The 16,054-nt window shown below is 48.8% G+C and overlaps 1 protein-coding gene across 2 annotated transcripts; it reads right to left on the minus strand.

Annotated features, from left to right (window-relative positions):
• Positions 1-9,451: 9,451 nt before the first annotated feature.
• Positions 9,452-15,897, minus strand: ZNF174 (zinc finger protein 174). Of its 2 annotated transcripts, XM_040635434.1 has the most exons (4): positions 15,837-15,897; positions 14,756-15,391; positions 13,485-13,707; positions 9,452-10,429 (listed from the first exon to the last, which is right to left on the minus strand). In XM_040635434.1, exons 2-4 carry the CDS (start codon positions 15,161-15,163, stop codon positions 9,843-9,845), a joined length of 1,218 nt encoding a protein of 405 aa, XP_040491368.1. In that variant the 5' UTR covers positions 15,164-15,391; positions 15,837-15,897; the 3' UTR covers positions 9,452-9,842. The 2 variants fall into 2 exon arrangements, with proteins under 2 accessions (XP_040491368.1, XP_008695038.1); XM_008696816.2 differs by lacking the exon at positions 15,837-15,897 and having other exon boundaries at positions 14,756-15,787.
• Between the last annotated feature and the right edge of the window lie 157 nt (positions 15,898-16,054).

A 16,054-nucleotide genomic window follows, 5' to 3' on the forward strand; every position in this document is an offset into this window, starting at 1 on the left:
CCCCCCCCCCCCCCCCCCCCCCCCCCCGCCGCTTCACATTGACAGCTGAGACCGGCAGCGGGAGGCGAGGCTCCCTCGGGCGGGGTGCCGGACGGCCCAATCAGAGAGGAATGGACAGGGTACTTCCTGTCGAAGTTCCGTCCCTCACTGTTGCCCGCTTCTCCTGTGGTTGCCTGTGCCCAATGGGTCCACCTGGGAGGTGCCGGCCGGGCCTTGCTTCACGGGAGGGGCCTGTGCACTCGTCCTTGGGGGAGCCGAGGACCACCCTTTCCGCGGACCACGTCCCGGGCCCATTAGAGGAGATACCGTGCCCGGCTCTCGGCTCCCCGATCCCCCGCCTTCTGCGCCCCCCCCCCCGCGCTTGCCGCCTTGGGTGAGGGGCCCTCTGATGCGTCGTGGGGCGGGAAGGCCGGGCAGGGTACCCTGCTTTGCGGTGCAGGCTGGGACAGAGGGTGGCACTGGAGCAAGTGAGAGAAGAGGGCCTGGAGTAGGTGGGGTCCTGGGAATGAGGAAGAGACAGTGGCTTCAAGACAGATTCAGGAGGCAAAAGTAACGATTTGGCCGGGGAGAAGGGAGGGAGTAAGAGAGGACTTGGAAGTTTCTGGATTGGGTGACTGGATGGCGGCCGCTCTGTGAAGAGAGGTTATCCTGCCTCCTCATTAATCTGTGGGTTTTCTAACTTCGTAGGGAGACAGTTAATCACGAGTGACGCTGCAGCTGTGCTAAGTGCTATAGAGGAGAGGTGTGTTGCGCCAGGAGAGGTATTTCAGCAGGCCCAGAAGCTCAGCGAGCCCACTTTCTTCTGAGAGCTGAACAGTGACTGGGAGTCCACTGGTTGGAGACCTCTGGAAAGGACACAGGGCCGGGGGAGGCTGTTTCTAAGGGAGAACCTTACACAGGCTTCTAATGTGTCAGCTGACCCCGCCTATGTAGCAGGCTTTCCCTGCTCCCATGTACTGTCTGTCTCCAGGGAAAAACAGCCAGAAACTGGAGAACCCAGATGCCTAACCACACCCTACAGAGATACAGGGTGTGACCTTCCCAGGTCCAGTCCTAGCTGGTATGAGGCTGTTCCCTGAGCCATAAGATGGCTGCAAACTTGGGTGCCCTGGACCTCCCCACCCCCTAGAACTAGAAAGCCTTCTGATTAAAGATGCCACGTGGGGGTGGGAATCCTACCCACAGACCTATGATCTTGGTCCTGAAACACTGCTGTCAGTGCATCAGACCCTCTGGCATGAGGAGGTAGCTGGGCCAAGGAGGCTCTTGGCCACCATCGGGGATTGTGCCATCAGTGGTAGCGCCAGAGATGTCTCCCAAGGAGCAGATCCTGAAGCTGCTGCAGTGCTTGTAACTGTCCTGTCTGAGAGATCCACCCTGGGTTCAGCATGAGCGCCCAGAGGGTGAAAAGAGGTGGTAACCCTGATGGAGGATTTGCAGAGAGAGCCCAGGAAGCCAGGATGCTGGGTGGGAAGGGCCAGAAGAGACCGAGAGAGTAAACACTCGATGGGTGATAAGCTCCCCACCTTGAGGGGTGGGGTGGGGTACCCTGAACAGATGCCTTCCTCTTCCCCCCGGGGTCCTGTCTCCAAGGCTTCCAACAAGAATCCTCACTCTGGAGCTCTGAGGGTCACCTTTACTCGGACAGAACCAAACTTTCCAGGTATAGACTGGCAGCTCAGAGTAGAACTGAAAAGAAAACTAGAGAGGATTTTGTCTAAGCCCCTGATTTTACTGAGCTCAAAGACTGCACACTACAGATGGAAGCGGGGTCATCAGGCTCCTGGCTCACTGCCTTTCCCAGGTTCCCAAGCTGTCTCGTGAAGTCCGCTACAGCAGCATGCTAGCTGTGTTATCAGCTAGCTCCGTGTGAAGCAGTCACTTGTCTCTCTCAAATAGTCACGTATCTGGTCATAACTTTGTGAATATACAAAAAAAGCACTGAACTATATACTTTAAAAGGATGAATTTTAGAGTATTTGAATTATATCTCAATTTAAAAAATAAACTTTGGGGACACCTGGGTGGCTCAGTCAGTGAAGTGTCTGCCTTCAGCTCAGGTCATGATCTCAGGGTCCTGGGATCAAGTCCCACATCGGGCTCCCTGCTCATCGGGGAGCCTGATTCTCCTCCTGCCTGTTCTGCCTGTCGCTCTCCCTGCTTGTACTCTCTCTAAAATATAAATAAAATCTTAAAAATAAATAAAAAATAAACTTTGAAGTAAAAGAAGTTGAAATATGTATTTTACAGATGCAATACATTTAAATTTAATATACCAAATAACATATCAAAAACATGAAAATAATTTCCGCTACCAGCTTATTTGTGTGCAGACCTGATAGTAAAGCTGCTTTTGTCTTCTCTGTACAAAGAGTAGAGTCTCTTGTAAGATGAGCTGTTAAAACAGCATTTGCAACTAATCTCTACAGAATTTGCTCAATACTATAAATCAAAGTAAATAATCAAATAAGCTGGATGTTAATGGAAGAATGCAGTTCCCAGCAAGATAAAGAAACAATAGAAAAGATGGGTGTCCCGGTTTAGGCAGTTTCCATCCACATAACCCACCGGTTGCAAAGGGAAAACAGGTCACGTAGTTTCAAAGAATGGGGTGGGAGGGTTTTCTCTGGGGTTTGGGGGGAAGAGCTTGGCCCTGAGTGGAAAATCAAGATGAAAGGAGAGCAGATGCAAGTCAGCCTTCGGAGTGACACTTGCCAATCAGCCCCTCAGCTCCCCCAGGGTGAGTAGACCTCTGGGATAGAACTAGGCACCCCGTCCCCTCTGCCTCCCTCAGGAGGTCCCTTACTCTCTAGAGCAAACTTCTCTATCAGAGAGAACTTCCTCCTTAGCTCCGATTTCTTCCTGAGGGCAGATCTCTGATTCTGATGTCCTCCATGACCTCTGATTCTTCCAAATCCTGGGTCAGACAGGACTCTTCCTGTCCTCTTCTAGAACAGTACTTCCTGCCCAGGGAAGCATCTGCTTGGTGCCATATATGCCTCAGAAGTGGATAGACAGGGACATGCTATCCAGAGCTTTCTGTGTCCTCAAATGCTTTACTTCACCTTCACCCTGAAAACACCATCCATGGCGGGCTCCTTCCCTGCATTCAGAAGAGTTCAGATGGACAGATGTTTACAAAGCCTTTGTGTGGGGCATTCTAGAGGCTATAGCCCCTGCCCCTGCCCATCCCCTCTCCAGGGTACTCACAGAAGCAACCAAGGCCCCAGGGGTAAAGGCCTGCTCGGCTCGAAGTCCAGCACCTCAGAACCTGAGACAACTAACACAGCACTGGAAGCACACAACTCGGGAGAGTCTCATTTAAACCTTACAAAGCGGAAGAAACATGTTTGAGAGGGGATCTAGAGTCAGGACTGGAACTAAGTCTGTCCAAAGCCAAAGTTCACGCACACTTGGTGCTACAGTCTGAATGTTTGAGGCTTCCCCAAAATTCGTATGTTGAAATCTGAACCCCCAAAGATGATGGTATTAGGAGGTGGGGCCTTTGGGAGGCTCTTAGGTCATGAGGGTGCAGCCTCATGAACAGGATTATTGTTCTTATAAAGAGACCCCAGAGAGCGTCCTCACCCCTTCCACCATGTGAGGGCATAGTGACAGGATGCCGACTATGAGCCAGGAAGAGGGCTCTTGCCGAACACGACCTGGGGATGCTGGCCCTCTGATCTTGGACTTCCAGCCTCCAGCACCGTGAGAGATCCTGTCTGTTGTTTGTAAGCCATGGAGTCTGGTACTTAGTTACAGTAGCCCGAACAGACTAAAACACCTGGCTACCCTGAACAGTTTCCCATCACTCCCTTCTTAAAGTTTTCCAAAAGGTAAAGCAAGTGCCTTAAACTCCTCCTCCAGACACGGTCTTTGGCCTCAACACCCACGCTCCACATGAATTGTACTTCTCTGCTGCGTTACTTCCTAGGCTCTGCCATTTCCTGGGACTGTCAGGCTCAGAATCCATCGACTCAGCCCCCACCCCCAGCTGGTGAAAGCAAACACCTCCTGTCCTCTGCTGATAAACCTGAGTCCCCAGTGCAGGTGGCCTCCCCCCGCCATTACCCCCAGACATCCTCACATCTCACAGTGGGACCCAGGTAGCCCCAATTTTTAACCTTTGTTTTCGGGTGTTCAAAAGATGCTTAAAGCTGCTCCTGTCAGGGACACCCTCCCTCTGCCATCCCGGTCTCTCTCCTTGACCTTGACCCTCTGCTCCTCCTTTTAGAGCAAGCCCCCCCCGCCCCAGACCTTGGCCCAATTCCTGCTTGCAGCTACTCCAGGAACACTAATGCAGGGTGCCACTCTCACGAGGCTCTGTGGCCCTGTGGCAAACTTTTCATTGGGTTTTTGAAAATTACGTATTTGCAAAAAGTAAGGAACACGTTATTCACAATATCCAAAAGATGGAAACAACCCCAATATCCACCAACAGAAGAATGGATACACAAAATGTGGTCCATCTGTACAGTAGAATATTATTCACCCTTAAAAAGGAGGGACATTCTGATGCACGCTACAGCATGGACGAACCCGGAGGACATGATGCTGAGTGAAAGAAGCCGGTCGCAAAAGGACAACTACTGTGTAACTTCACTTACACTAGGTCCCTAGAGTCGACAACCTCACAGAGACGGAAAGTGGAAGGGTGGGTGCCGGGGGAGGGGAATGAGGAGTGTTTCATGGGGACAGAGTGTCAGTTTGGGAAGTAGTAGTTCTGGAGAGGGATGGTGGTGAGGGCTGCACAACAGGGTGAATGTGCTTCCTGCCACCAAACTGTACTGTCACGGATGGTTAAAGTGGTAAACCGTATGTATATTTTACTACAGTAGAAAAAGAAAAAGCCAAGAGCAGCATGAAGGGCCATGCTAAGAGGGGGTGCCTCTGCTTTGGGGCCCCTCTCTCTAGGACATCAATTTTATTCACAAACAGCCTTCTGGAGAAATTCTTCTCCCTTTCAGGACATTATCTCCTATGAGATAATGTGTAAAAAAAAAGCCAAGTCCAGGAAATAAGACCTCTCCTTCCTCAAATTCCTGCAGCCTCTTTGCTCATTTCAGGATCTGAAGGGCTGAGAGGAGACTTCAAGAAGCTCCATATTACTTGATGCATAATTCACCTTCCTTTCGTATGATGCTGTCCAGGACACAGAGTGCTTTCACGTACACACGTTCATTCACCAATCATGTGTGGGAAGCAGGGCAGGTGTTCCCATTTCCAGTAGAGGAAACAGGCCTGGATGCCTCCAGGTTACCGGGCTGGAGAATGACAGAGCTGGGCACAAAGCCATGCCTCCGTCTTAGCTTGGCACAAAGTCCACTCCTCCGGCCTAATGAGCTGCCTCAGATCTGACTACGTCCAAGTCACCCCCAGGACAAGGTAGGTCCTTGGGGTTTGTCTAGCTGGCTCTGCCCTTATCTCGTCCAAGACAAGTTTCTAGAACCATTCTAGAGAGTGACATTTGGAGACGGTTTCTCACACTTCTATTTCACCGGCAATACAGGAAGTGTGACCATATTGGTCACTTTTGTATTTTGGCAGGTGACAGCTGCTTTAAAAGATGTATTGTAATTGTACAAAAATACATTACAAAAGAATGGGAGAAAATATCTGCAAGCTCTATATCTGATAAGGACTTGATTCCAGGATCTATAAAGGACTCTTACAACAATGAAAAGACAAGTGAATTTTAAAAGAGCAGAGGTTCTGAATAGCCATTTCTCCAAAGAAGATACCCAAATGGCCAGTAAACATATGAAAAGATGCCCAACATCAGGGTAACACAAACCAAAACCACAGTGAGACAGCACTTCATACGGACTAGCGTGGCTATAATCAATTTGATGATACCAAGTGCTGACCGGGATGTGGAGAAACTGAGACGCTCACACACTACAGGTGGGCAGCTGGGGTGCAGACCCTGTAGAGAACAGCCTAGCAGCTCCTCAGAAATGGCTAAACGTAATGTTACCACATGACCCAGCAATTCCGCTCCCTAGTATTTACCCAAGAGAAAGGAAAATACGTGTTCACAGAAAAACGTTGTTTTAGATTTTTAAAATTATTTATTTATTTATTTATTTGAGAGAGAAAGAAAGAGCAAGAGCAATGAGGAGAGGCAGAGGGAGAGGGAGAAGCAGGCTCCCCACTGAGCAGGGAGCCCGATGTGGGGCTCGATCCCAGGACCCCGGGATCATGACCTGAGCAGAAGGCAGATGCTTAACCGCCTGAGCCACCCAGGCGCCCCATTCACAGAAAAACTTGTACACGCGTTCACAGCAGCACTATTCACAAGAGCCCTGAAATGGAAACAACCAAATGTCCACTGGATAAATGGATAAACAGAAGTGGTCCATCCACACAGTGGACTATTATTCGGTCACAGAAAAGATAAAGTACTGACACCTGCTATGACACAACTGAACCTTGAAGACACTGTGCTGAGTGAAGAGGGGGCTCAAGGGGGCACAGGGATGCAGAGTAACTGCTAAATATGATGGGGTTTCTTTTTAGGTGTTGAAAATGTTCTCAAATTAGATTGTGGTGCTGGCTGCACAACTCTGTGAATATAATTATTGAACTATATAAATGGATGAACGTTCTATGTGAAATAGATCTCACTAAAGCCATAAAAACAGCATTTTTCTTTTGGAAACATTGGGGGAAATTTCAACACTGTGTATTGGATGGTATTCAGGAGTCATTAATTCTGTCAGGAGTGGTAACAGTATTATGGGAAGGGTTTTACAAGTCCTTATCTACTGTAGGTGGAAAATGCTTTTCAGGGACATCTGTGAGGTCCAGATTCCCCATTGTGCATGATGTTTCCCTCTCCCCGTCTCACTGGGGGCCACCAGGGAACCAAACAACTTGAGTCGGAGTCATCCCCCTCCATGGCTAAATACAGGCCAAACCAAGAAAAGATGGTAAACCTTACAGGTTGCTCATGGGTGAAGAGAAAGAGTATTTCTTATATGGGGTAGCTAGTTGCAAGCCTGCAAGTCAGTGGTCTGGGCGGAGGCCCTCTGGTGAACCATGCACGGGCAAGGGAGACGGGGACAATCCTACATCTGACGAACTGAGTACACCTGCAAATGTGGCTGGGCGCCTTCTTCCTGCCCTCAGACTCCCTCAGACTCCTTGCCTGGAGTTGAGCCTCATCTGCCAGAGGAAAACTGGACTAGGAGAGGCGAGGTAGCATCACAGGCTTGAAAACCTTTTGGGAAGGAGTGATATTCAGATTGGTAATTTTGTCACATTTATTCAAGGACCACAGTTGAACAGATACCCAAAGACTTTAAGATTCAGCAGTTAGTTTGTTCAGAAGAGAGAAACCACATACAGGTTCTTCAACACATACCAAACAAAGGTTTCATTTAAGGAAGAGTTCCTATCCCAACTCATAAATAAGAAGAGTGGGTATCTATGTTCATTTGCTTTTAGGAGAGATCTTTCACTAACCAAGTTGATTCAACAGACAGGTATGGTTGGCTGAATCTGGCCCCCCAAATACGTTCACATTCTAATCCCTGGAACCTGTGAATGTTACCTTATATGGCAAAAGGGATTGTGCAAATGTGATTAAGAATCTTGAGATGGGGGGATTATCTTGGATTATCTGGACGGGCCCAATATAATCATGACGGCCCTTTATATAGTCAGCGTCAGATGACAAGGTGATGTGATGACAGAGGAAGGAGGCATGCACTTTAAGACAGAGGAAGTGGCCACTGGAAGCCAAGAAAGGCAAGGAAACAGATTCTCCCCTCGGACACCTTAATTTTGGTTCTGTGAAACTGATTTTGGACTTCGGACCTTTGGAACTCTAAGAGATTATGTTTGTGTTGTTTGAAGCCACTACGTTTGTGATCATGTTATAGCGACAAGAGGAAACTGACACAGACGTAACCATGATTAGGAGGGTCTTGTGACAGCAAAACTGTCCCGGAAAAAGATGGATGAGGTGGGAGCAAATGAGGAATCAAGAGACCCTGACCGGTGAGAGGTGACAGACGGGCGAGGGTAAGGTGCAGGCACAGTAATAAAGACAAGCTGGGAAGGGGACTGTGACGTAGTCTAAAGGCCACTAAGCTTCCATTAAGTCTCTCTCTGCCCAAAAGACAAGAGGCTTTGTCAGCTGCATTCAACACACTGTCACCAGGGTCTCTGGTTCAGGCAGGACCGAGCCCTGAATGAACATGTATTTCCCTTGGCTGGGCTTGGACTTAGTCTAAAAGCTAAAATGATGGAAAAATAAGGTTCTTGTCCCGAAAGAGCTTTTACTGTGTACGGTACAGCTCCCCAATCTTGGCACAACTGACACTGGGCCAGGTAACTCTGCTGTGGGGCTGTCCTGTGCACTATAGGACGTTTAGCTACATCCCTGGTCTCTACCTACGAGAGGCCAGGAGTGACCCTTCCTCCCCACAAGTCATAAAAACCAACAGCATTTCCAGACATGGCCAAATGTCCCTCCAGAGGAAGGGGGAGGGCAAATCTGCTCCCAGGTTGAGCACCACCAGTATGTGGAGTGGAGGAGGGAGTGACACAGTATAGTCAGCCCGGCACGGTCAGAGAGGATTTTGCTGAGTAGGACGCTCCTGTGAGATGGGGGAGGGAGGAAGCAATGGGGGTGGCAGGTCCTAAAATCAAAGGGAACAGCATGTGCAGAGCCCTGGGGGGTGAGGATGCAGCAGAGAACACAGCCCAGAGATGACTGGCAATGACTGGAGGATACCGATGCTTTAGCAAGAATGCCGCCTACCCGTTTCCTGCTGGAGGCACTGCACCCAGCTACCGGAGGTCTTCTCTGAACTCAGAGGGCCGCTGGCTTGCTCTGGCTGACTGAAAACGATACTGGTTGGGTTTGGATTCTTACTTTGAGCAAATGAAAGGATGGAATTTGATCAACTCTCTGGCCTCATTCCAGGACTTTTACATTTTATACAAATATATTTTGCGTTTTTTAAGAAAATTCATTGAGATATAATTTATATTATCATAAAATTAACCCATTTCAATGAGTTTAAGTAAATGTACTGAAATAATCCATTTCTGTAACACTTCATCACCCCAATCACTTTGTTATTCTTAAGGCTGCCAGCCTAAGTGAGTAAGGAGAGTAGTAAGGGTCCCTTTGGCATGTCCTTAGCTGTCTACACACGCTACGTGCTTTTTTCCTGTTGTCGCTTTCCCGTTGTCTGGGTGAGGGCTGCGGCAGCTGTGGAGATTTCTTCCTAAATCAAAGGTCCTTTCATATAAATAGATCCCTCCGTGTGTGTGAGTGTGTGTGTGTGTGTGTGTGTGTGTAAAAGCACTATTTACTTGGAAATCCTCTCCTCATACAAACACGTTCAAACTCTCACTTCATGTGTTGTTATGAACAGCCAGGAATTATAGTAAGAATATTAGGGCATTTATATTCCAATTAACTTTTGCCTTGAAATTCTAGTGGATCACTGATCTTTATTAAAGAAGTGTGTGTGTGATTAAGATTGTCTGGTATGATAGCAAGTACATTAAGTATGTATGTAATTTACCCTTGGACATGTTTAGAGGATAAATAAAGGGGCAGGGGCACCTGCAGGATTGGCCGGATTGTCTTAGCGAAACCCCGGTTCTCTGTGACCCAACACCCAGACCTGCAATCTCTTTGCTCTATCACGACCCCCCTGGTGTCTTCTGGGACTCCTCAGCAGCCAAACATGCACCGGCATTCCTCAGGGACTTCTTGCTTTCCTTGTAAGTCACACAGACAGTCTGTGATTTACATGCAAGTAAGGGGAAGGAGAAACACAGTTGCCTTCCTTCTGAACAGAGAAAACGAAGCCCTGTTTTCAGTCCCCGTGGTGGAGTCTGTGGTGCTGGTGGAGGTTTGAGCTCTGGCGAAAGCTTTTCCCACACTGGCTGCACTGGTATGGCTTCTCGCCGGTGTGGATCCTCTGGTGCAGTTTCAGGGTTGACTGGCGCCCAAAGCAGTTCCCGCACTCTCCACATGTGTAGGGCCTCTCCCCTGTGTGTACACGCTTGTGTCTTTTCAGCTCCGAATTCCACGTGAAGCTTTTCCCACAGTCATCACATTTGTAAGGTTTCTTTGCTGAGCGGGTTGGCTGGTGACCAAGACGTTGCAAACGACTGCTCAGGCTCCTTTTGCTTCCTTTGCTTTTCTTCAGCTCTCTCAGGGGGCTGCTGATGTATTCCAGTTCCCTGCAGTGTCTCTGGTAGTGAGCAAATGGCCTCTGAGCATTTGGGGGGCTGACCTGCCTCCGTGTCAAGCGGGATTCATTCATATTTGCCCCTCTCGGCTCAGGACTCTGCAGACCATTCCCTTTGGATCTGCCAGGGGACACTGCACATGGCTTTCCTCCTTTAGCCCCCTCTGGCTGTGGATTTTCCTTGTTGTCACTTTTCATTCTGGGGGCCTCTATAATCAGAAAGAATATGTTTCATTTTCTGGGCTTTGAAGAAAGCAGCTCAGCAAAAGAGCCAAGAAATATTCTTGAAGTGTGGTCCTCCACTGGCAACTTGCATTTGAGTCATTTGGGGCACCTGTTACACAAGTAGGCTACCCCTGCATCCCCATGGCTGCTGAGTCAGAATGGGGAACCTGGAAATCTATGTGGCTAACAGGCTCCTTGGGTGACTGTAATTTATATCAAAGTTAGGAACCAAGCTCTCCAACCCCATCTCTCCTTCCTACCTTTAGGAAAAGGTTAGGGAAAATAAATAAGGAAAAGCAAACCCATCAGACCTGAGTGTCAATTAACTAAATGAAAAGAAAGGAGAGAGTTGAACTTTCAACACTGCAAATCAACTCACTCACATGGACACGGAATGATCACCACTGGCTCTTTAAATAATGGGAAACCCAGCAAATGTGGTATGTTCTTTCATTACAAACGTGACAGCATTAGGGTTACAAACTGCAATATGGGCTAGACATGTATCCTAATTTCAGAAACTCTGCAATATCTGACCACGATGATTGAGGATCAGGACAGAACCAAGCTGGAATGTCTGTGGGCAAGTTGGAGGATCTTCAGCTGTGTTATCCCACAGGATTCCTGCCACGTGGGAAGTGTGTGTGCGGACATGGGCACGCGCACATACTATTCAATATGGCAGCCACTAGCCACATGGGGCTACTGAGTTCTTGAAATGTGGCTAATGTGATGGAGAAAACGGAATTTTAAATTTTATCCAATTTTACTAAATTTTAATTCAGATTTAAATAAGCAGCCTATAACAATTATGGTCAACTGCTTTTCAACAAGGTTGTCAAGGCAATTCAATGGGGGAAAGAACAGTCTTTTCAATAAAGGGTGCTGGGACAACTGGATTTCCACAAGCAAAAGAGTGAGGTTGGACCCCTGCCTCACAACACATACAAAAAATAACTCAAAATGGATCAAAGACCTAAATAGAAGAGCTAAGCCAATGTCTCTTTGAACAAAACATAGGTGTAAATCTTTGTGATTTTGGATTAGGCAATGGTATTCTAGATATGTCACCAAAACACAAGCAAACTAAGTGAAAAATAGATAAATTGGACTTGATCAAAATTAGAAACATTTGTGCTTCAAAGGATACTATCAAGAAAGTGAAAAGACAACCATCGATGGGAGGAAATACTTGCAAATTATACGTAGGGGTCAAGTATCCAGGATATATAAAGAACTCTAACAACAAAAGACTAACACAATTTAGAGATGGGCAAAGGATCTGAATAGATATTTCTCCAAAGAAGATATTCAACTGACCAATAAGCACATGAAAAGATGCTCAACATTATCCACCATCAGGGAAATAAAACCTTCATGAGATACGACTTCACACCTAATGCGATTGCTGTAACTGAAAAACCGACAAGTGCTGACTGGAGAAATCAGAATCCTCACAGGGATTGCTGGTGGAAATGTAAAATGGCACAGCTGTTTTGGAAAACAGTCTGGTGTTTCCTCAAAAGGTTAAACATAGAGCTGCTGTCTGACCCAGCAACTCCACTCCTAGGTATACGGCCAAGAGAAAGGAAAACATAAGTCCACACAAAAACTTGTACACAAATGTTCATAGAAGCACTATTCCTAACAGCCAAAAAGTAGAAACACCCCAAATGACCATCAACTGATAAACAAACAAAATGTCCATATAACGTAGTATCAGCCGTAAAAAGGACGAAGGAGTGACACATGTGACAACATGGATGAACCTTGAAAACCTTCTCAGTGAAAGAAGCCAGTCACAAAAGAGCACAACAGATATGATTCTGAAATATCCACAATAGGCAAATCCAGAGACAAAGCAGATGGTTGTTGCTAGGGGCCGGAGAGGGGACGCTGGAGAGTGACTGCCAAGGGGTCTGGGTTTCTTTTTGAGGTCATGAACATTTTCAAGAATTAGACAAATGGGGATGGTCACACAAGTGTGTGAATGTACTAAACACCACTGAAACATATACTTCAAAGGGGTGAATCTCATGGTATGTGCATTATATCTCCATAAATAAAATTTACATAGCCACATGTGGAGAATGGCAACTTACTGGGCAGTGCAGCTCTGAAGGAAGGCTTTACTGGAACTTAGGGGTGAGGAACATGAGAATCTACCTTTGGTGATCAAATAAAAGGAGAGAGAGCCTGCATGCACACTGAGCTGCCTGCAATGAAGCAGAAGGGAGTGTGTGTGCTCAGGACCACGAAGCCCATAGGTTATGGGGCAGGAGCTCAGCCAGGGTCACAGTGCTTTTCCACTGAATACCCCAGGTCTTCTCCATTCCTAAATTCCGGGAATAACCAAACTGAAGTGTTTCACTGAATGTAGCAATTCTTAAGGAAATCAAAGCGCTCCAGCCTTCTGGTAACATTCTCTAACCTGCTGACCATCCCCTCTACTCACATCACTAAGACTGGCCAAAGTGTCTCTGTTATTCAGTCTTAGAGATGATAGGACTGAGTACAGTAGGGCCAGCAATGACTGGCAATGTACCACAGACAGATGGGGAAATGGACACCAGGTTTGAAGCACATACAATGGCAGAGGAGGAGGAAGAGGCAGACAATAATACGGAGCAGGACTTTTCCTCTAAAGTATTGCACTCTCTAGGCCCCTTCCCAACCTGGAACCATTTTAAGTGACGAAACTCAGCCACGGTTTGCACGCAAGTTCATCAGTGGTCATATGTGGCTCTGTCTTCACTACAAGAAGCTCTGAAGGGGAGAGAGTAGTTAATCCTGTTATGCAATGTCACTGAGTCATTAACAGATTGTCAAAAAGTCATTAACAGAAAATGATAAAACCATACTTCTTATATACACCATCACTACCATTCTAATCAATGAAATTCATTAGGAAATAAAGATCTACTGTTACATCAAACATTATAAAACCCAATATGCAGTCTATGGTGTTTCAGAACCATTAGCCGTCCTGATGGAGGTAAAGAATTTAGGAGAGGGAGAGAAGAGGCATGGAATGTTTACCTGTGCCAGCCAATTTGGGGCTTGGTTCCTGGAGGAGTGGGGATTTTTCCCAATGATGAGAGCTCAGCTGGTCTTGAGATCCCACCTGGGAAGGCTCCTCCAGAGGGCTCTCCCTGGGATACCTCCTAGGAGTCTGAGGTTGAAAGTCTGGCAGTTCCTGTTCTCCAAGCTGAGATCCAGTCTTCTCCAAGAGCACCTTCTGCCCCTGCATACAAACGGCCACCTAGGAACAAGCCCCATGCATTAGAGCACAGCTTGAGGACTGACTGGGGGCACCTTGACTTCTTACTGCTCTGTGATGACCCCTTTACCCTGGGAATTCCTGACAACAGTCTGGAGGCCAACTTTGAGAGACTATGAAAACTCTCAAAGGTACCAAAGGAAAGGACGTGCAGAATGATTAGGGAGACTAATCCTAATCCATGGAGGCTGCTTCAAATCAGCCAAGACTTCCTGATTGGGTGACCCTAAATGGGGGTCTTTCTCAGGGCCTCAAAGTCATCAGACAGAAGGCACAGATAGCAGAGTCAGTCACGACACTGGCCTAGCAGATTCTCACCCTATGTCCATCCAGACACCCTATGTCTCACCCTACGTCCACCCTATTTCACCCACTTGCCAGATTCTGTTGGAAACAGGCCCTGTTGGATCGGGAAGCAGTTGATGAGTCCACGAAAAAACTAACATACCTAATAAATTGCTCTGCCCAAGGCTTCCCTGATAAGGAGATCCCAGTAGTAGTAGGGCTAGGAGAAGACCACCCACCCTGCTCCCTGACTGCCTCCATTCCTCAAAGCACATGGTTGTTTGCTTCCTGCCTAGGCCCTGAATGGGGTCTGAATTGGAGGGTGGGGGTTGGAAGAAATAATGGCCAAGTGAGCTGCAACTTCCTGATCCAAAGGGAAGACACTGCACTGAAGCAAGGTCCACCATGAAATCCCCCCCAAATCAAATTCCTACCCAACAAGATGACCCTGCCTGCTAAAAATCCTGACTATAGGAAACCATCAGGAGAAAAGCGTGTGGGGAGATGTGTGGGCAAAAATGCAAGAACCTTACTTGATCCTCTACTTTCCCACTGGAGTACCAGTGCCTGGGTTTTCTGAAAACTCTTATATCTCCCAGGGAGGGTTCCCAAATAGAGGCCAGAAGCAACATTTGAAGCCATTGGGCCCATTTCTGGACTGTGACTAACTAGGGAGGGATCCAGAGACCAGATACTATCCAGATAAAAAGAATTCCTGGCAACCATGAGAGAGGGCCCTCCTTACCCATTGCTTTGGTCTCTTGGCTGCTCTTTGAAAATCTTCCACCAGGGTCACAATCTCCTTGCTGCTCGTTGGACATCGATGTCTGACCCGAGCCTGGATCTCCGGAGGCAGGATGTTCAGGAACTGCTCCAGCACTAGCAGCTCCAAAATCTGTTCCTTGGTGTGCAGATCGGGCTGCAGCCACTGACGGCAGAGCTGCTGGAGCCGCGAGAGTGCCTCTTGGGGTCCAGACACCTCTTGATAACAAAACCGTCGAAAGCTCTGGCGGGAGAGCTCAGGATCGGGGCGGTCTTTTTGCAGAGCGGGTCCCCGTTTGTCTTCCAGCTTTGTTATTATGTGTCTCTCTGGCTTGGAGGAAGCCTGAATGTGGGACTGAGAGCTCAAAGTTATCTCCATCTTCGCCGCCATCTTGGGGCTCAGGAGACGGGCTCTCCTCCCCGGAAGCAGCTCAAGCCTTCGGGCTCATGGTTCCGCAGAAGTCTCTCTAAATGTCAGCGAGATGTTGGGGAGGGCGGGACATACAGAGGCCCGAAGCTCCCGGGGACAACACAGGGCCTGACCGTGGGGAAAGTCTGTCCCTCTGGCAGTTTCCTGAACTGTCTCAAATGGAGCAAAGTCATAACGTCCTGAAAGGAACTGGGGGAAAATCCTGCTTTTATTTCATCGACAAACGCACGACGTCTCAGTAGAATTGCGCAACGTGACCCAACTGGCGGTCGGGAAACCCCAGGAAAAGTTCGAGTTGTCACACAGGTGGCCTGCGCCACCTCCCCGGCACCCGGGCGGCGCCGACCGCGAGCATCTCGCCAGGAGCTGCGGGGCTAGCAGCACGGACCGCGCGGAAGACCCCCCCCGCTCGCCGCAGGGCAGGCGAAGCGCGGCGGCCGCTCGCTCCCGACGCCCGGCAGGCCCGCCCGCTACGGCCTCAGAGGGCGCCCCGGCGGCCCCCCAGCTGGGCGAAGCTGCGGCTCCCCCGCGCGCGGCTTCACTTCGAGACTGCGTGGGAGCCCGGCGGGCTGACGCCTGGGGCGGCAGCGTAGTCGACAGGCCAGTGCCCCGCGCCCACCTGCCGCGGACTCACCTCTCTGGGGACCTGGGACGCGGAACCCGGGAGCCTGAGCTGGGGGCGGGGCCGAGGCCGCTCGTCGCGGACACTCCCACTGGCTGAGGGGGAATGACGCGGGGAAGTACGGCACAGGAGGGCCAGCCCCCTCTCCTGGGGGATTGGCTCCTAGAGGACGGTCTCTCGCGTCTATTTGCTGCTGAGTCTGTCGATGCTGGCGAGGGACGGCGACCAGC

This window comes from Ursus maritimus, unplaced genomic scaffold, assembly GCF_017311325.1.
Source record: "Ursus maritimus isolate PB19 unplaced genomic scaffold, ASM1731132v1 scaffold_2, whole genome shotgun sequence".
Classification (NCBI taxonomy): Eukaryota; Metazoa; Chordata; class Mammalia; order Carnivora; family Ursidae; genus Ursus; species Ursus maritimus.

Excerpts from the sequence above, each read along its gene's own strand:
- ZNF174 (XM_040635434.1), bottom strand. The coding sequence starts at position 15,163 with ATGGCGGCGAAGATGGAGATAACTTTGAGCTCTCAGTCCCACATTCAG. Across the intron at positions 13,708-14,755 it reads CCAAGAGACCAAAGCAATGG|GTGGCCGTTTGTATGCAGGG; the intron begins GTAAGGAGGGCC and ends GCTTGTTCCTAG. Across the intron at positions 10,430-13,484 it reads CCCCAAATTGGCTGGCACAG|AGGCCCCCAGAATGAAAAGT; the intron begins GTAAACATTCCA and ends TTCTGATTATAG.